The sequence below is a fragment of the Buteo buteo genome, chromosome 1, assembly GCF_964188355.1.
Source record: "Buteo buteo chromosome 1, bButBut1.hap1.1, whole genome shotgun sequence".
NCBI classification, from domain to species: domain Eukaryota; kingdom Metazoa; phylum Chordata; class Aves; order Accipitriformes; family Accipitridae; genus Buteo; species Buteo buteo.
In genome coordinates this window covers 43,366,390-43,388,293 of record NC_134171.1, presented here as the reverse complement: position 1 = coordinate 43,388,293, position 21,904 = coordinate 43,366,390, and the positions used below count along the sequence as shown (strand labels likewise).

The window sequence follows — 21,904 nt, the reverse complement described above, 5'->3', positions numbered from 1 at the left end:
TTGCATCCATTTGCATCCTACTATTCTTTATTATTATTGCCATCAAAATGTTTTCCTTTTTGGCAACCCTAACATAATATTTGATGATGTGTTGGTTTTGGATTTGTTTTGGTTTTCCTCTCAAGATTGATGAGCTTTTTTATGTCAGACATTTTGGGAAGCATGAATTACAGAGCCAGAAAGCTAAAACTTCGTTTTTTCCTAACTCATAGCATATATCAATATATATTTGTGATTCTGCATTCTAACAGTGTCTTCTATCACTTCTTTCCATAGTTATTTTGTTTATTAGTAAGCTTGGTGTGGTTTGTCCAGCTGGCCAACCACAGAGCTCAAGCATTTCTGTCTCCTGAGCTGCAGAGAATAATGATTGAACTAAGGGCAGCATTATTTGACATGCTAGCAAAAGGGGAGGGGAAATGGAGCCTCGTGTACCATCTGGCCAAACAGCACTTGGCACTCCACACTGCTGCAAACGGCACGTGCCTAGAAAACTTCTGGTGAACAACATTTGAAGAAGTATGTGTACTGTCAGTAACTAGGATGTCATGAGGATATAAGCTCTCAATTTCTGAGGCTAATATCTGCAGAGCCCTACCCTAGAGATACGTTAAGTGACAAGTGAGGCCCAGGCTATACAGCCAATTCCCACACTGACAAAGGAAGATGGGATGGAGCATATCTTAAGGATGAGTCTGCAATTCATTTTAAATACAATAACATATATCAACCTACAAAAATTGGCATGGTCTCATTGTCTTGTCTATGGCAAGTATTTATTTCCATCTCTCCAAAATATTTTTTTCTCATTATTTTCCTGATTGTTTTAATGAATACAAAGACACTACGTATTTTACGTTCAGTTGTAAAAATTTGACCTTGTATTTAAATGATGAACAAACTGCAGAAGGATATTTGTCTACTGGTGAGTACTTTCTTTTTTGTGTAAAGGCTTGTTGCCCTATTAGTACTTTTTAAAGTAACTCCTTTAAAAATCTTATATTTCTGACCATACATTCTTTTCCTCACTTAGCCACTGACAATTTGTTGGCCCTACCTTTGCTTGGTGGGTCTAAAGTAATGATCAAACACATCAAGAAATGATGTCTTCCTTCTCACCTAAAATATCCACTTCTTGCTTGGTGCTTTTTAATTCCTTTGCTAAAATTGCAAGCCATACAAAATCTGTATGTGTATGTCATTACTACTGAAGGCACAACATATAAAAGGCTTTCAAGTGTATGTAAAGTGAGCAAACAAACAAACAAATTAATTAGTGTAATCAGTGTAACTCCTGATTCTAGGAAGTATTCACAAAAATACCCCATTTTTATTTACAAAATATATCTCATTTTTCCTTGAAATGTAAATTTCAAGTTAACAGTGTCATTTTAATCAGATGTATTGACTGGGACAAGGAATCATCATGAAAGATAACTTTTATACTTGGTACATCTGGAAAAGCAGGTAGAATCCTCAGAGGAACTAAAGAGGTTAACAAGGGGACAGAGCTAAGTAGCTTTCAACCTCAGTTATTTTCTCCCATATACGTATGGGTCTGTGATTCTATTAAAATGAATACATCAGTTCTTTTTATTATTCACAGATTTCTTAAAAAGAATAAGAAAAAATACATGAGATAAAGTATCACTGACAATGAACTGACAGTAATTTAATCAGTCGCAAAGAAACTAGAAAAATGGTGTTGCCTTCTAAGTGGCATATCAGAAAGCTATCTCACACTTAGCAGTAACTTAATTTCTTTAAAAAAACTACTAGGTTTGTAAGCAACCTATGTATCTCATTCATCATTTTCTTACTAGTCCTTTCAAATTAGAAATACCATGAGAAATAGATATTGAAGACTGTCAGGGATACCATGCATTAACTCTGAAAGGTAAAATAATATTTTCAGGAAAAGGTTGGGAAAGAGACAGAGACAAAAATATGGTTCCATTTGAATGCAAAAAAAATTAATTAAATTTAATTTTTTTTCCCAGACCTAACTCATGCTAGTTAGTGGCAACTTCCTCAAATATGGTCTGTCTTCCTAGGGCTTACTGCAACTTAAGTTCTGTTTCATAAATTAAAAACTTTGCATCCTGTTCCCCATGAAGCAAAGACAATGTTATGATTGTTGGTTTTCAACAAAACTATATATGCAGTGTTATAGATGTAAAACACCTCAATTAAAGGCTGCTTTCTCCTTTAGCAGATACAAGGAACAATTTTTCCAGCTCCAAATTTTAACCCTATTACGGATGCCCAGATGCTAGGAGGAGCACTACAGGGAATTAGTGAGTATCTTGACTGATTCTAACACATCTTTTTTTTTTTTTTTTTCAGAAAGCTCTCATAAAATAACAAGCATTAGGCAAAATAAAAACTCATAAAATTTAAAGTGTCACCACATATCTGTTGATTCTTCAAGGTATCACAATAAGACACGCTAGTGATGTCCAAATAAATCATGTATCTGCATTTTACAGGAACTAAGAGGTGATTAAGATTAATCCAAAATCTATACCAACACTTATAGTAATGAATGCTTTCCTTGAGGAAAATAAAAAGAGAACAGAATTCTGTGTTATGTCACTACAGTGAAGGTCAACAAAGGAAAGGTTTTTAATTGTAACTTCAACAATTAACTATTACCAGGGACTGTTAAGTCTTTTAATTAGTCATCAAGAAATAAAAAAAAGATGGAGCAGAAAGTTTAAAGAATTTATTATCTTTCACTCACGAGCAATTTTTCCTTTCAGTCTATGTACAAAATGTACAAATGTGAGGACTCAGAGTTAATGTCAAATGAACCACAATGAGTATTATTAATCAAGGGGAACCTGAAGTAGCTTTTTTTATTAGTTGGCTACAGAAGAAAAGTTGTAAACATTTTGCTAAACTTCAAACAGTACTTTTAATGCAATGTTGCTAACATGACAATGCAGAGACGATTCTCTTCATTTAATACTGTAAATACAAGCACATTAACCTTACTTTTAATTTACCTATCAAAGTACATGGTACAAAGTTCTAATTTCAAGGACAAATAATAAAAAATGGCAAAATAAAAAGTTAAGCTTCACAGGAGTTTAAGTCTCCATAGCCTTTACAGGCACTGACACCCTGACCATGAATCTTGCACACAACATTCATTCTTGTGAGGAGGTTCAGTCACATATGTTGTCCCACTGATACCAGTGGTATTACACAAATGAATAAAGTTATTTAGGTTTTTATGTATTTCCTGAATCTTTCTTAGTTTTTACTGTAGAGACTATATAAACTGTACAGATTCCTAGTGATAATTTTCTGAAAATTAAAAAGAAATCCTTATGCACAGAGTTTCAGTAATAATTTCATTTTGTGAGTTTGATAGAAATGAATCAGACTGATGTCAAATCAGTGTCTTGCTAAAAAGCTGGTGTTACTGTGGCTAGATGATCCAGAAGAAAGAGAACTAAACCTGATGTATAATGAGCTAATACAGACTTCCTCTGCCAACTTAAAAAAGCTAAATGTATTCAAAGTCCAATTACATTTGTGTCAAAATGGAACCTGTCAGTTATAGATTATGTGATAAAATCTGCCTTACAAAGCTGTAATAAGTACAGAATGTGTGTATGTAACATATATACAGACATGTATGCCTATGTAACAATGACTGGTAGAAACTTGAGAGACTAGTCTACTCCATTCAGATGTTAGCTGATCCCTGTGCTTTCCAGCCTAATTCATCTCTGTTACAAGTGTGATAAAGGCAATTGATTTACACTTGGAGATGCATTTATGCCGTAATGCCATTAAAATGCTCAGCCATCTGAAATTACCAAAAGCCAACTTCTGGGATGGAAAAAAAAATTAAAATTATAAAATAATTTTCAGAATATGTTAATCGTTATCTTCTTTTTCATAAGCAGTAAATACTGATTCATTATAGAAGTTTAGCAGTATGCTTTAGCCATCAAGCAAAAGATCATAGGTAACCTTCAATAAAATGCCCTTGGAAATTGGTTAAAATATTATATTTTTTAAAACTTCATAACATATTTTATATAGTTCCTCTGAAAATATATGTCTTTCAGTTTTTCAACAAATGGTCTGACCATAATTTGTCATACCCAAAAAAGAGATCCCTAATCCTGAAATGACAACTTAATCAATATCAACAGGGCATACAAGTATGACTTCCCAGGCTCAGCCACAAATTGTGCTAGTGTGCCTACTTCTGAATAGATGAAAGCTTCTATCTGTTTTACTGATGCTTTCAAATCCATTGAGCTTGAGAGAGATGGTGATGCACCTAAGACTACTTCACTTTTTGTTGGTATTATACCAGCAAGTAAAAGGTACATATGCACGGTAAATATAACTGATGTTGGTAAATACCAGTGGGATATTAATTCGTTGATCTATTTTTTTCAAGAAATTAGGATAATGTTCTTGAACAAAGCATGAACAATCACAAATGTAAGTAAATAACAACACTTTGTTAATTTAGAGTCTGTGTCATGCTTCCTTTACAGGTTGTGAAAAAGATGTGTTGATTGATATCCTAACACAGCGTTGCAATTCACAGCGGCTTATGATCGCTGAGGCGTACAGAGACATGTATGGCAGGGTAAGACAGAGCCATTTTGTACTTTCATTACTTCTATCTCTCCTGTCTCCAGTGCGGTTGGTCAGCCCTTCTCTCAGGTCAGTCACTGGAACCAAAAGCCTGGCACCAACAGATTGGCACACAATTTCGCTCATGTAACTATCGATACCTCTGACAGTTTCAAATTGTCATTTATATAGCAGTAGAAATACTTCTGCCACACACAAAGTTAAAAAAAAGGGACATGAAAAGTTTCTTCTTCTATAGTTCATTCTACTCCTCTATTGACCAAACCAGTATTTCTGGACAGACTTTTTTCTTCCTCTATGGGCTTTTAGGGGTTTCTGCATTACTTTTCTCAAGTCTTTGGAATACATAATAAAATAGTATTGTATTTGGTTTGAAACACCAAAGAAAAACACCATATCAACAATTACAGGTAGTTGTATCTTACTCACGCACTGATTAACATTCTCATCTCAAGCACTGACATTCTCAGATCTCATACCATGTAATCCCTTCCATACACTAAGCACAATATTCACCTGAGCTGCTCAATGTTAAATTTATGAATCTTTGAAAGGTGTTCAAAAAATTTTAAGACATAAAAAGTTAGCTTTTTTCCTTCAAATATATTTTATCCATATTTACAGTATATAACAAGGTAATTTTTTGTTATACGAGTTCTTAAATGTACACAGAAATAGATATCCTCATTCTGTTTCCAGATCTACTATTGCTAATCAGATGACTTTGGGGAAGTTGCAATGTCTGCATTTTCCTCAGTTACCCCAGCTATATAACGGCAAAAATAACAGCAACTCCTTTTGTAAAATCCCTGTGAAATCTAGTGAGGAAAAGTCCTGCATGAAACTAGATACTACTGGAAAGCTAAAGAAAAATGCTGTGATTAAATTGCCCAGATGTGCCCTTCCCCTAATAGAAGCCAGCCAAACATTCTAAACAAAATCCAGTTTTCTTCTTTTCCTGAAGCCTGAAAAACTAATGGCTCATTGGAAAATGCCTTGAAGGTCAGTGTAAGCTTGCTATTGAATCAATCAGCATGGAGGACAGTGAGTTTGCAGAAATCCTACCACACAGCCATCAGCAATAATTAGAGCTAGAAATAGTTCATTCAAAAACTCCACATTAACTGCTGATGTGGTAGTCTGTTACACCACCAGTCTGTTAACCAGTAGAACAGTGTATTTTCTTCTTTGGGTAGTCGAGCAGTTTTCCAGACAGCCTTTGTGCCACCTGTATACCAAAATACCACACAACTGCTGACCTCTAAATATGCTGAAACACCCCCTTACTCTTCTAGAATTGGGGGGAAAAGGAGAGCTGGATTTAATCAGTGTGGTGGGTTGATTTTGTGTTGTTACTCACCTATAGGAGATCACTGGCTTTATTTGGACCGTTATAAAAAATCAAACACACAATATCTGTGATATTTTAGATGCAGCCTTGAATGGACCAGTATGTTTTAAATAGACCATAGAAGAACAATAACTGAATCACAGGTATCCTTACCTTCCAGAGACTGTGACAATGATTGAAATCAGTGGATCTGAATGATTAAAAGTGTTTTTCTATTACAAGGTATTTATTAGGCTACCATTACCACTACACATGCAAACCACAAAAGTTCAGTATTTATCCATGCAACATTTCTCACTGACTTTTAGTTTACTTATAGAAAACTAAAGCATGTCAAGCTACCCAAAGGTGCCTGTGATAGTAAAGCACCGAAGCCCATTCTTTTCAAGTTTTCATTTATCTCCTTAATCACTGGACAGTGCTCCTTCTCTACTCCATCCATAGCAGCTGGCTGGGGTTTTTTAACCTTTTCTCTAGAGTGTTTCAAATGGACCTATCATTTAAACACAGGAAAACATTTAAAAGCTCTGTATCATTTTTTATCTTTAATTTCTGCCCTCTGATACGTTGTTGTGGTTTAACCCCAGCCAGCAACTAAACACCACGCAGCCGCTCACTCACTTCCCCCCCATCCAGTGGGATGGGGGAGAAAATCGGGAAAAGAAGCAAAACTCATGGGTTAAGATAAGAAGGGTTTAATAGAACAGAAAAGAAGAAACTAATAATGATAATGATAACACTAATAAAATGACAACAGTAATAATGAAGGGATTGGAATGTACAAATGATGCGCAGGGCAATTGCTCACCACCCGCCGACCAACACCCAGCCAGTCCCCCAGAGGCGATTCCCCGCCCCCACTTCCCAGTTCCTAAACTAGATGTGACGTCCCATGGTATGGAATACACTGTTGGCCAGTTTGGGTCAGCTGCCCTGGCTGTGTCCTGTGCCAACTTCTTGTGCCCCTCCAGCTTTCTCGCTGGTTGGGCATGAGAAGCTGAAAAATCCTTGACTATAGTCTAAACACTACTGAGCAACAACTGAAAACATCAGTGTGTTATCAACATTCTTCACATACTGAACTCAAAACATAGCACTGTACCAGCTACTAGGAAGACAATTAACTCTATCCCAGCTGAAACCAGGACATATGTGAAGATGACCTAGAGATAATACTAACGATATCTCAATAAAGAATTGCCAAATGTCCTTCAGGAATGGAGTTATGATTTGCCATATTTTGTATTCACAGAGAACAATTATTGACTTGCTTACCACTGATCTATCTGGATTTTCTTTTCAAATCCAATATAAACAAATAAATAAATCCCTATGAAAACATACCACCTTTAAATTTTTACCTGTCAGCCATATTATGCCAACCTGAAGTGCTACAAAGCCAGTGGCCACAGACCTAAAGATCTAGAACTAAAAAAGCCAAAGAAAACCTCAGATGTCATTTTTAAGAATTTCAATCTCTAAAACTATGAATGATAATAGAAGGGAAAGGCAAGCAAACTATTTTTGTGTTCCAGCAATGGGCTACAGAAAATTCTGAAACTCGTGGAACATCTTGCTTATACACACACAATTTTAATTTAAATAAATCTGTTAAGCACTGGGTATACTTTATAGCACAAGATACATCAAGATACTCTTGACAGCTTTCCAAAAAACCCACCTAGTTCTACCTTTTGCCATGTGGAAACAGGGGTCAGTACAAATTAGCTCTAATCTAGTTAGAGATTAAACAGGAATGGTGATTTTTTTTGCCTTACCTGTGACAGCAGATATACTGAAGTGGCTAATCTGGTTAGTGCTCCGTGCAGTTTATTTGATTGATCTCTCAAAAATTTGCTATCATCTTTGGCAGGAACTGCCGAACAGGATGGTATGCATCTCGCCCTGAATTGCAGCAGTTTACACTTCAGAGGATACTTTAGCACACATCACTGATAGCATTTCACTGGCTGTGATCTGTATTAATGAATATATTGCATTGGGGAAATGTGCTATTTGGCAGTTCCAGCTTGTGAGTGGTAAACTCTGCAGGACAGAGAAGACAGACAGCTAGGCAATAACAATTTTAGCCTTTTCAGTTTAATCTATGGTAAAACTGTCAGTCCAATCCTCCACCCTCTTAATTTCAATTCAATATGGCAGCCACTATGCCCATTCATTTGACAAATGTAAAGTGTGACGCATTAGAAGGAGAAATGTATAAAAAAAGAAAATAAAACCCTGAACTGGGTGCATTATTCAGACATACAGAAAAGCTTTCATCCTTCTTACAATTAGCCTTCAAGGATTTCATATAGCAGAGACAATTAGGGAATATTGACAACTTAAGAGTTGTCTTTTCTTATTTTTCAATACTTTACTTCCCTTAGTTCTGATTGCAGGAGTAATTTTTAATTAGCATCCATTTGTATTATTAATCCATTTTCCCACAGGCATGTTGTCAGAAGTGAAATGTCTTAATGAATTAATTTCTATTCCGTGTGTGATTTAGTGGTTGTCAAATGCATCTAATGTGCATTCACTGAAGACTGCGTATGTTTCTTCATCATAAATTTAATTTTTAATGTGTATATGTCCTCCTTCATTGCTACTTTAGCTGCTAATTATATTCAGATATGTATCAAAAACAAAGTACAGGCCTGAAAAAGATGCAGCTCTGAAAACATAACAGTTTATCTCATGGGAACCATTTCTGGTACTCCTTTAAATTCAGACTTAGGTCAGAACATATCTGACAGCTTCCTAGTGCTGTAGAGAAAACATAAAAAAAAAAGAGTGCACAAGTATCCTCTTAATCAGAAACAGCAACAGTATAACTAAGAAGCTTTTGGCATTTGCAGTGTTTTGAAGGATGCTATCAGGAAAGGGGAGAGTGGGGAGGACATTCTCATCCATTACTCAGCTACCTGGCAAGCAAGTACTGAGACATGTGGGGGAAGAGAGGGGTTCCTTTTTATTAATCCAGCATCTGTCAAAAGTAGTGAATTCAGTTTGAATGTAACATACATAAACCGAAGCACCTTCCAGTAATCCAAAGCAGATATTTTTATGTAGTAGGAGCAATATGGATGATTTTTTAAATTATTCACATAGTGAGTAACACTGAAAAAAGTACAAGTCACCTGCATTCTATGGGATTTGACTTCCAAAGGTGCTTAGCTCTGACAGATTCACACAGGGAATATGCCAAGGGAAGCTGCAGATGCTCTGCCGTGGTATTCAGGTTTCCAAGCCTTTAAGTAGTAGTTGCACTTAAACCCTTGAATTTTCTTCTGTATTCTAATGAACCAAAAATCAACAACCCTATGTGGTCTACTGACTTGTGTGTCTATTGCCATCTCATCCATACTATTAGAAGAAGCATGTACTATCTAAAATTTTAATTTTAGCCAGAATTCATCTTTGACGGTTCATCTTTATTCATTTACAGAGAAAACCACTAATACTTTTTTTAAGCTGTCTTAATGAAGTGTGACTACTGAAATAATCCTGTCTATGTATTTTTTTGTCTTTTCAAGGATCTGATAACGGACCTAAAAGAGAATCTCTCTCATCACTTCAAAGAAGTCATGGTTGGCTTGATGTATCCACCTGCCTCCTATGATGCCCATGAGCTCTGGCATGCCTTGAAGGTACTTGTCAAATTCAGAATTGTTTAGAGTTGCAGTCACTAATTACAGTACTGAACATATGTTAAATTGATTTTTTTGACATTTAAATGGTTGATAAACTGCTGGAAGTTAGTACACTGAAATAGCATACTACTACATAGTACACTAGGTCATCAGAAATACAGTGCTATATGAAGTCTATTCACTGGTATGCTAAAACTAGCATAAATAATATCCTTGTCATGTAACAAATACAACCCATTTAACACCTATGGTAAACTCAGTAAATGAATAAGTATTCATACAGGGAAATGTAAGGCCCTGATCGTGCAAGCATTTATGCATGTTACGAACAAAATTCATTTGAACAGCCAGTGCCATGCACTAAGCCTCCACCTCTGAAAAGACCAATACTTCCTTAGCAGAACATGTCTTTACATAAACACTTACAAATTACTCTGTGACAAAGCAATCATCACTCCACTCAAAGTGAACTGATTGCACATTTTGAAGAAAATATTTCCTTTTCTTCCCAGGATCTGAGCCTGTGCTCCTTAAACAACTGAAGTTTTGAAACAAACAAAAATATTTTTTCAAAGATCATGTAATTAAATGGTGAAATTCATTCCTGCAGGGCATTGTGGAGGCCAAAAGCACAAATCAGTTCATAAAAGACTTCAGTACATTCTTAGAAAACAGTTCCACTGTTCGCTATTGAAAATAGTAATCCTTAGCAAATTCCTTCTCAGGAAATTCCTAAATTGCCAATTCCTGGAAAATGGGGAGGCATATCAGAGGTCAACACTGTTTTCCTTTTCTTTCCACGAATAGTTGCTACTGTCCACTGTCACAAATAAGACACAGATTATACGACTCCAAGCAAGGTGATCTGTCTTACATATTTTGAGAATACCTTAAAAAAAAAAATTAATACTGTTTTTTCTTGTCCTTCTGACACTTAAACCAATGCACTTTCTAGAACTAGTGATACATTTTTAGTTGCAGTTGGCATTAAAAGGATTGTGAAATATCATTGGTAGCACTGGAAGCATGACTTTTATAAAAATTATTGACAAGATTGCCAAAGTTATATTTTTTCTAAATGTGGCTCAAAGTTAAACCTTCTTATAGTATTCTATCTTGATCTGGATTCATATGGCCAAAGTAAAAAACAGGCCATACATGTCTCCAGGGTCAAACTCAATGTCTTATTCTCCCATTATCCCAAATGCAGAATACTCACCAACACTATACGCATGCATATTAAAAGCAGCATATGCAGTGTATCTTATGTCAATTCAAGTTTATAAAATTAATTCAAATCCAGTGGGAAAATACAGTGATTTGCAGCACTGCATGCATGGCCATGAGGCTTCCTTTAAATACCAAGTTCTATAGTAGACATTATAGACTGTAACATTCCTAAATAAATTAAAAAAAAAAAATAAAAAATAGAGGCACAACATAATAGTTGTGCTCATACCTACTTCAGGTTGCCTGAACACTTGCTGGGGATGTATGCTCAATATTTGCATCTGATTTCTTTCGGCAAATCCTAAATTCTTACTAAAGCTCTAAAATTCTTCCCATTATGTTTCTGTCAACACTAGTATTGCTCCATTCCCCACTTGTTAATGTACATGCTGAAATTCAAATTAAGTAGGAACATATTTGAAATACAGGGTTCTAGTACTAATTTAAAGTCATTTTCTATTTAAACAGGTAGACTACGCAAAAGTACACTCTGCATTGCTCCAGCAGAGACTGCTATTCTTTTGTTACTTCTGATAAGTGCAGCATTGCTTTCTTCTAAAAGCTGTGGTTTCTACTAACAACATCTTTTCATATTTACTTCTTTCCATACAGGGAGTAGACACAGAAGAAAACTGTCTAATTGACATATTAGCCTCAAGAACAAATATGGAGATCTTCCAGATGAAAGAAGCCTACTTAATGCGTAATGTTTTTTAGAAGGGCACAGTAGCAGTTGTACTATGCGTGCTCTGGATGGATGTATTAGCACACATGAAGGAACTGAACTACAAAAATGACTTCTCAATACTACCTGGTTCCCTTCTCCCTCTTCTATAAGTATATAACTTCTCTAACTATATACAAAAGGCTGAAGCAAAATGTTTAAAGTTGAAAATACATCATAGTATTTTTGAAATGTAGTACTGCCTATGAAACACCTGGAAGCCACATTTGGGCATTCTCAGAAACTTTTGCACTCTTTATTCAAAAAAGTATCTACGCTGTCTTCCTTCCAAAAGTGTTTACTCAGGCTGGACGCTCCACTCACACAACAGCAGCAGTGGTGGGGCTGCGCCCGTGGGTGGGTGGGTGGGTGGGTGGACAGGTGAGCCGGGGCAGCAGCTGAGGGCCCCCGGCAGGACCTGGACAGACCTGCCAGCCCCATGGCTAGGTCCGTGTAGAACCTGCATGGGTTACTGTGGAATAATCACCACAGAAAATGGAGTAGTATTTGCACCTTATTTATTTATCCTTTGTTTGCTAATCTTAATTAGTACTTTTCAGAGCATGATCATTTGTGATTTAGATTATATGTTTTTGGTTTAACCTAGAATATAATAATGATCTTCAGCAAGATATTGATTCTGAGACTTCTGGTCACTTCAGAGATACGCTCATGAACCTTGCGCAGGTACTGTAAAAAAAAGTAATATGACTTACAGTTCTAAAAAATTCATAATAACTTTTGATACTATTTGAGAAGTCTTAAATTTTAAGATGACCGTGGTTAAAGCTAGTTCAATAGGACTACACTTTAAGAGAGGGGGCGAAAGCAGGAGAGGAATAGAACTTGAATTCCTTCATCTACTTTGACTTTGGCTTTGGCTTTCAGATGGAGGCAAAGGTCAACAGACTATTTTATTAAGACCCTGGATATTCAACTGCTGACCCTCCGCTCACTCTCTCTCATCTCAAAAGGAGTCTACCTGCATGTACAAATGAGACTTTCATTTTTAAAGCTCTGTTTTCTCCATTGTTAGAATATATGGCTCATAATCCAGTCTAGGCATTATGCAAAAATGGAGATTTATCCATATTTGACTATGAAAGGAAGTATTAAATAGTTCTCTGTTTTAAACTTTATGTTCTTTGTGCTGCTGCATATGCTAAATCACAATATGTTTGCAAGCAGGCAAATGAATTATCACCATCACACACCAACTTTTGCAGTTTTACCAATTCGTATTTTTATGCAAGAAAGTTGGTCATCCTTTTCAGATCATGAGTTCCCATTCTCATTGTAGTCACTGTGCTTATTATCTTAAAAATCTTTTGTAAACCAGAATAACAAATAATGAAAAAAGGACTGCCAGGAGATAACAGCATACATAAGGTATATCTGTATTTTTACATATGTGTGTCTGGTGAAAAAGTACTTACTAAGATTTAAAATAGCAGCAGGCTTCACTGAGGTACAGAGATAAAGAGCAGATGTTTCAAATGTAGAAGCTATAAACAGGAAATATATTTTTCTAATGTTGGGTGCTTTTTCCCCCTAATAATGAAAATTCTTCCTTGATTAAAAATGAAGAGCTACAGGTTAAGCAACCTCACTTCTCATCTTTATTAAAACCATAGTACACATTTTACTTGCCAAAAGAAGAAATTTAAAATAAATTATCTGAGACATTATTAGTCCTTATTTTCTTAAACCACAGATATTGATAGAGGCCTGAAATCAGAAACTTCTTAGCTAACAAGATCTAACTGCTATTTTTCTCAAGATAAAGAAGAGTTGCAGGGAGTTCCAACTTTACTCAGTTATACTGTATACTTTGAAGACTGTTAGTTGAATCATCCATGTTTGGATATGATCTTATATTAAAACTCAGTGATATTTCTTTAAAATATATCCTTTCTAGTTCTAGTACCATGCAACTTACAGAAGATTATTCTATAGCAACATTTCCAATGCATCCTTTAATGCTTTTTTCAGACACTCTTTGCTTTGATTTCTATTAAATCTTGGGATTGATGACACACACATCTGACTACAGATAGAAGTAAATGTGCTTCACATATGGAGAGCAAACTATTCAATTGCCATAGTGTGGTATTTACACAGGTCCACACTGAGGCACATTAGAAGTTATAGGTTATAGTCCTTCCTAAATAAATTAACAGAGTTACAAATTCAGGCTAACTAACATTCTAGTATGAGACAAACAGATTTTTATTCTAATTCTCTTTTTTAGGCATTAATTGAATTATGATCATTTTCTCCAATTTAAAAAATAACTATACATATTGTGGGATTCTCCAGCAAAACTATGCCAAAAGCAGTCACTGTTAAATGTTACTGGGGAAAATGGGTGTTTGACTCATGTAGAGTATTATTTAACTTATTTTATTGTTCGTTTGTCTTTCTTTTTTTCCTGTGTTTTCTCATGTATGTAACTTTATGCAGTCATTCCAGCATAATTTCCTTCAAGTAATTTATCTTGTTACTAGGAATTCCACTGTGTGAAATTCTTACAATTTAATTAAAATATAAATTAACATTTTTAACAGGAAAGAGCTACAAATCAGTCATGCTACAAGTTGACAGCCAATACTTAATTTTAATCCTCCCTTTCACATATAGGGTAAAATGACTGTAAATTTTAATCTAAATTGCTTCAAACACATATCATTAAGGCAGTGATTACATGCAGCTTGAGATTGTTGAGGGTTCTGCAACCAAGGCTGATTTGTATCCTTACAAGACAATTATAGTTAAAAAAGCAATTCCAAAAGTTGTGTGCTCTTCTCTTTTTCTAACTATATAATTCAGATCATAGCGTGTTTACTAAGGCATATCAGCCTGATTTGTGTAACCAAAAAACTATTAAATGTATGGGAAAATTAAGTATTCTTCCGTGGTTTATGTATCAATGTTGTCAAACAATTTCCTAGTCTTGAATCTTAATTTTAGACAATGATTACAAGCAAGCAAAATCTCATTTTTTTTGATGTGCTTGCTCCTATGGTTTGTGCAGGGAGAAAAAAAATTGAGAAAAGATTCTTCTGGTAATATGCATATTGATAAGAAATAATCAGCGAATTGCAAATGTTACTCTTATCCTTGTCTTCCCCTCATAGTTACCTATTACAGTAAGCAATGTAACATCTATAATACTGGAAATGGTGGTGGGATGGTGGTGGTAAGGTAAAAGCGTATTTAAAATGGGACTAAAAATGGGATAGGTTTATCCACTTTGCCCATTTTTTCCTCCCACAAGGCCATTTGTTATTCCAGAGTTCCTCTTCTTAGAGGAAATGAAGACACAATATGACAACTTGACGATATTTTCTACAGTTGCAAATTCAACCATTGAATACACTGATCCAATCTAAAAGCCCATATATGTTATCTCAAGAAATGAAACATAACTTCATATAAAGACAACTTTATATTCCTACAGTCTTTTAGGATTTAACTTTTGAAGAAAACGTATCTTTTTTTCCCCCAGGGAACAAGGATGGAAGGATATGCAGATCCTTCTACAGCTGCTCAAGATGCAATGGTAAATATAGTCAGATGTGAACTTCTCAAACATAAAAAAAAAAAAAAAGAACAAATACAAACATTGAAAAGTAATTTAGGAATTACTTAAAATCTTTTGCCTTTTTTTCCTTTTTCTGGTATATTAGATTCTATGGGAAGCATGTCAGCAGAAAACAGGCGAACACAAAAACTTGCTGCAAATGATTCTCTGCAACAAGAGTTACCAGCAGTTGTGGATGGGTAATCCAGTGGTTCAACTGTTTGAACACAGATTGGAAAGGAAAAATCTGCCTTGCTAATAAAATCATGGTTTACATACCAAGAAGCTCAGTGTGCAGCAGGGTATTAGCCTGAAACCTAAGTGTGAACTGTTGGAGCTCTCAGACTCCCACTGATATTAGTGGGATTTTGGAAGTAATGCAAAACTGAACTTTGCGTGATGACTACCGGCAGCTGTAGATAGAACAGACAGACATCAGGATGCCTAATAACAGAGGGAAGAATGCACCATCAAAGAAAGGCATAGGCTATGGCTGCACTGAGTTTATACATGACACAACAGGATGAGGCAAATTTTTCTTAACTATTCTCTTCATTTTTCCTAAGTAACTCTTTGCTATGAGTGGAAACACCTTGGGAGAGACAGTTGGAGTATTTTCAACAAATGTTTGTATGTGAAAACACATTGCTGTGTTGAAGCTTTTCCCCAGAAGTTTCAAAGAAGTTTTTGATGGGACCACTTCTGGGTCCGCATTCGCTCTCTCATAATGAACACACACACAGAAACATAATGGGACATTTTTATTTAAAATAGATAATCAGACATAATTACAGATTGCAAGAAATTTATGTGAGATCATCCAGACCTTCCACTTTAGAAAAGAAACCTGTTGTATCTGTTTGGTAACAAGTTTATCACTGTGCAGCCAGCTGTATTTTTTATGCCGACTTCTAACAGTAGCTTAGAACTACTTTGCTGTCATGGATCAACAAATTCTTCTGTCATGACTTCTGTAAGGCTGGTGATGATAGGATTAACATAATGTAACACACCTGCTTATGCTCTACTCTCTGTCTGTGAGAGATTTGAGGGCTCTGTAGTCCTCCCTAAGTTTTGTAGTAAGCAGTGAGTTGAAAATTTTCCTCCTTCCCTAAAAGAGTAAGCACGCCCTGTATATTTGTGTGTGTAAGCCTGCATACCTGCACTATCCAGAGAGTATCCATGTCTGGATACTAACATGTTACGCATGTCACGCCATGGCTTCTTGTCACAATCTGTGAATCTCCGGCCAGTTTTAGCCAAGCTAAGCGAGGAAATTGTCTTAATGACATGACATTCTTACATGTATTGTAAAGAGACGTTGCTAGATAGAGAATTTATTAAAGCTTCCAGTGAAACAGAGGCTTTGGCATGCATTCATTTTATACTGTATACTGAAGAACCCAGAGAGAGAATGTCCTGGAAGGAGGTTTCAGGCTACTCATTTAGATTGCCTTACCTGGAAGATAGAAACATAATGAAACACTGAAATTAAATAGGGGAAAAAATAAACTCAATATTTATAGTACTGGGGGGAAGCAGGAAAAAAAAAGGCAAGTTGATCATTATTAATGAACTAGAATAAAGCAAGATTTCTCCCCCCCCCCCCCCAAGTTTTCCAGGAGTTCCAAAATATCTCCGGGCAAGACATAGTAGATGCCATTAACGAATGTTATGATGGATACTTTCAAGAATTACTGGTTGCAATAGGTAATGTAAAAATATTTATTTTATACTAGCAGTAATCTCATAATAAATATCTAGTATGGTAACTCTGATGCATCAAGAATATTATTCTTCTGATATTTTTATCCACTTTACTCTCCTATATTGTGTAATTAAATTTTCAGAGATAATTAGAAAATAATATTTGAACTACTTTTCCATGTTTGTGTAAAACTAAAAATGTATATATGCAGCATTAGATTCTGACTGAGCAGAACTAGTATCTGTTCTTTATTTGATAACAAATTTTGTGTGATCACTGATAACTGCATTACCAACTGATTCTACACATATTAAATAATTGACAAAGTTTTCAGGACTTCAGTGGTATATAAACAAGTTCCAAGCTTTATGTGCCTTTGTTTTCCATTTATAGAGTAAGGATAATAATATTTCTACAAAGATGTCATGTAAGCATATTCACTGATATTTAATAAGGCCTTCGATGCAACAGTAATAAGTACCCACCCAAAATAAGTGCCACACTTTTAAAATTGTGAATATAGTTGTGGTTGTGCAAACTGGTAGCTTAATTTTAAGCTGAGTCATGGACAGCACTACCCAGCTTTATATTTCAAGGAGCCTAAAGCCAACAGAAATTCTTTTATAATAATCTTAGGTTTACTTGTTGCAACTCTTCTCTCCTAGTTCTCTGTGTTCGTGACAAGCCTTCCTATTTTGCTTACAGGCTTTATAATGCAATTCACGTAAGTAGTCTTTCTTTTTTACATACCATAAAAAGTAGCTTCCTATTTTTTTGTTTGCTTGATTATTCTTAAACAAGTACTTACAAATCAGTCAGTTCAATCTTTAAGGTGTGATTGCGTGTTTTAAAACTGTTGGTATCTACATAAATTTCAAAGCAGTAGTGCCTAAGCAACAGTTAGGATTTAATGGTAACAGTAAACGGTTAAATATATAGATTCCTTAAAAAAAATGTCTGGTGTGAATTTTTTTTTTTTTTTAAATTTAAACCCTTTTTTTTCTATGGATTGTATCTCCCTCTGCTGTGCAGAACTCAATGTGCACTTTTCATACTACGTAATTTTTGTCCTTAGAGATTCAGTAAGTATCACTAAAAATTAAATCATGAATTAATGTTACATAAAAACAAATGGTCATGTTTTCTTGTGGGGCTCAATGTATATACGTAGATTCTTTTATCTTTGTGTGTAAGTGCTAACATACTAAAACAAATGAGTGCCAAGAAGAAATGTGGGTACATGCAAAGAAACACCTACAAATTCTTCTTACTAGAGGTCACTGAAGACATTTTCTTTTGTTTTTCATTCATCAGTGAAAATAATGATGTGTTATGTTATATAAAAAATAAAGCACAATCTTTTAAGCCTAATCTTTTAAGTGTAATCTTTAGAAGATGGTCATAAAAGCCAGCCATGGGTAAAATGTGAAATATCATCTGAGAGTAGGAATGGCAAAGATAGGATTTAAGCCAGAACCATGGAACAGAACTTTTCAGCAACACTTCAGCAGTGTCCCAGTATCATCTTCCAGATGCTGCCACTACTGCTGTCCCCTGTTTCAGCTAAACCAGCAACAGTGGCAGCAAAGAACCAAGGAAAATCCTGGGGGCTGAGAGGAAGAGGCAGTATTTTGTCTGAATGGTCAAAAGAGGATTCTGGCACGTGACATGAAAAAGGTTTGCCAAAAGTACCAGGAAATACCAGCTATCAGGAAAAGGGATGCTTCTCAAAGGCCCTGTATCAAGACCACTTTTCAAGTTAAAACCTCATTTTTAATTTTAGGAAATATCACATAGATAGTTTTCTTCTTTACTATATTCAGATGATGTATCTGCTGCAGGAAAAAGTTTTTAATGATTGAAAAAAAACATTTGCATTTTGTTTTAATTAATATTTTACCCTGTTTTATCTAAGTGTTTTAATGAACACAGATAATTCTCAAAAGAAATGTAAAAATTTAAAATGGTGTCTGTTTTTGCAGTGAAATTATGTCCAGATTATACCAAAAGCTTTTTATACGTCCATTTACAATACAGTATAATAAAACCCACCCAGGATTCTAACACTTGAAATAATAGTCCGTAATGCTTTATAAGGAAGATTTTAAAGTAGCCATCAAACATGTATCAAATTCTGTATATGCAGTTTTTTAACATATCTCATTACTTGTTTTTTGAAGAAGAAGATTTCAATATCAATGGCTAGTCGAGAAAATTATGATTTAGCTTTAAACAATCTAAACCGGTCATCAGTCACCCCAACCCTAAATGTTTTGATTACTTTTATTGCCACTAGATGTCCCCATTCTCCACACAATTACAATATGAAAATTCATTCAGAAAGTTAAAATAAAACACAGCTGAATACAAGCTATGTAAATTCTAAATCAATAGTTAAAAATCTCACTGAATTCACATTCAGCAGCAGTTGTGAAATAGATTATTGGCTTCAGTGTAGTTTGAATGGACTCCACAACAACAATCACAACAGCTACCTACAAACTGAATACCTAAGACTACTGACAAAAGTTCATCAGGTTTTTGTTTTTAAAAGTTTCAGTGCATGGTTAAAACACTGATATATGGGGAAACTCTGTTATTCAGTAACATGAATTCTATTATTTGAGCATGTGAAAATTCTGTAGGATAAAACCTTTGAATGCTTAGACTCCTTTAAAATCTATGATAAAAAATCTATAATATCTATAATATCTATGATATTATGGGTAGCCTAATAAATTGGCTTATCTATTAAACATTCATATGAGCATATACGGATGGGCAAACACATACTGTCCAACTGTCACGTTTCCTCTCCTTTTCTCTTTTAGGACTTAGGGTTTCACAATAAAACAGTTATAAGGATTCTCATTGCCAGGAGTGAGATTGACTTGATGAATATACGACAGCGATACAAAGAGAGATATGGGAAATCACTCTTTCATGACATTAAAGTAAGTTTTTACAGACTTTTGCATCTGTTCAGCACTGGCACCACACAGACTGTGCCAAGCCCTACCAGAAAAATACAAAGGGTTAATCTCCATTCAATCACTTGGGTTTAAAAAAAAAAAAGCAATGTATAAAACCAATAAGCTATCTTTTCACTGCCTCAGGCTGACTTCAGTAAGTGAGCAGTGAAGTCTCAGCTCACTCTCATTCTATGTGGTTTTGTCCCTTCCCAAGAGCAAGAAGAGGATATAAACAGGGCAGGACAGTGAATGCTGAGGAACAGTTTGCAGGAATAGTTTCTACACTAATTGATACCATCTTCTTTCACACCGCCCTGCAAGGTTAGGCTGATACCACTTTCATGCAAAATTGAAATAAAAATCTGGTTTTATCCTTGTGCTTAGGTAGTATCAACCTTCAGAAAAACTATTGCTCTTGTACTCTTGCACTCTTGCTCTGTACCTTAAAACAAACACTGTTTAATTGTAGAAAAATGACTCTTGCTAAGACACTTTACCTTTTTTATGATGCTATAATCCAACCGTAAGATGTGCAGTAACCGCAAGAAATTGCTCATGATTTTTTGGTATTGAACTTGAGAAGAATTAAACAGGTTTGATCCAACCTTTCAAAGGTAGATTGTTTCAAGGTGCCCACGCAACCAAAGCCCGAGGTATGTGAAATCAGAAAAATCTTGGCCTAAAATCCTTATGAAAACACTGTAATGTTTTACAGAACCTTACAACATCAGTCTAGTCCTTATCACACACCAAGAAAAGAAAAATTAAGAAAATGTACAGTCACAGAAATGTGGGTTTTTTTCTTGCAGCATTTTGCTTCAGGGCATTATGAGAGTGCTTTACTCGCTATCTGTGCTGGTGATGCTGAAGATTATTAAGGAAGAAGAATATGACCTTCGAAGGCTGTACAAATCTATTTTAAATAGAAATTGAAGCTATACACAATACACTAACTGTAAGAGATCCCTATTCTACATAAAAGAACACAAAAAACAGTGCTGTACATTTGCTAATACTAAATATTTCTTGAGACAGGAAAAAATTTTGGCAGGAACATGGTTTTATCCCTAGTTCTAATTAATATTTCTGTTTGTATCGTTAATGTAAATTAATGAAGCAAGTAGTAAAATAACTCCATGTAAGCGTATGTTTATCATTTAGTCTCGCAACATCCCAAACATTAGACAATAGGCTCTGGAAGAACCTATTCAATTCCACACTGGAGAGAAAAAAAAAGGTTTTGCTTTATTTACTTTTAGCAGCATGACTTCTTCCTTTGAGTAGTTTTTTTCTTTTCTTTCACACTTCTTATACCTCATATTCTATGCTCTTGAACACTATTGTTTTAGTTACTATCAAAGTAAGCATCTGCCCCAGTCTATTATCAGTCACTCACCAAAGAGTGCTTTTGTATTCTCTTTCATTTAGCCTACGTACTTAATGGCATTTCCCTTTTCCCATTTGAAACGAAAGCAAAAATTAGAATCAAGTATCCCAAACCATTCTTGATTTAGTGCCACGCACTAGAGGCCCCTGGAAGACGAAGCATCACGTAGCTTTGAGCGGAGAAATTCCAGAGGATTAAACGCTGAAATTCTATTTGCGCCTCTCTCATTTTAATCATTAATTGAATACTGACCTTCAGAGCACTGAGGTATTTCCAGGATGCCCCAGATGGTATAATTCAGGAGTTGACTAGTAGTAGGTAACACCGCACCTCCAAATGAGGCTGAAGGATGCAGTGCTCCTCAGAATACCAGCAAACGCAGTCTGACAGCATCTGGTGACAACTACTACTCCTACCACAACGGGGAAAGGCGGCAAAGCCTGGCTTCAAGTCTTCGTCCCACAGGAAAACGTGACGCTGCTTTTAAGTATCCCGAGCCTATTCAATGCAGCCTATCGATGAGACTTTCCGGCCTGTGTATTTGTACCTCCTGTCAGTCTCTTACGTAAACAGACATAAGGGAAAACGTGGTAATATTCACTAAAATAACTGCCCTTTGTTTTTCTTCTGCAGCTACGAGGTTTCCAACTCGATACAGACATTT

General features: G+C 35.4%; 1 protein-coding gene across 1 annotated transcript; it reads left to right on the top strand.

Moving 5' to 3' along the window:
• Positions 1-419: 419 nt before the first annotated feature.
• Positions 420-20,731, top strand: ANXA10 (annexin A10). Its single transcript, XM_075031756.1, has 12 exons — positions 420-500; positions 2,216-2,297; positions 4,527-4,621; positions 9,520-9,633; positions 11,479-11,569; positions 12,198-12,277; positions 15,099-15,152; positions 15,280-15,373; positions 16,788-16,883; positions 17,547-17,605; positions 19,713-19,835; positions 20,663-20,731. Exons 1-12 carry the CDS (start codon positions 420-422, stop codon positions 20,729-20,731), a joined length of 1,038 nt encoding a protein of 345 aa, XP_074887857.1.
• The last annotated feature ends 1,173 nt before the right edge of the window (positions 20,732-21,904 follow it).

Bases quoted from the DNA above. Each gene is read 5' to 3' on its own strand.
- ANXA10 (XM_075031756.1), top strand. From the start codon at position 420: ATGGAGCCTCGTGTACCATCTGGCCAAACAGCACTTGGCACTCCACAC. The intron at 12,278-15,098 runs GTACTGTAAAAA...TTTTTCCCCCAG, and splicing joins CGCTCATGAACCTTGCGCAG to GGAACAAGGATGGAAGGATA. The intron at 19,836-20,662 runs GTAAGTTTTTAC...TTTTTCTTGCAG, and splicing joins CACTCTTTCATGACATTAAA to CATTTTGCTTCAGGGCATTA.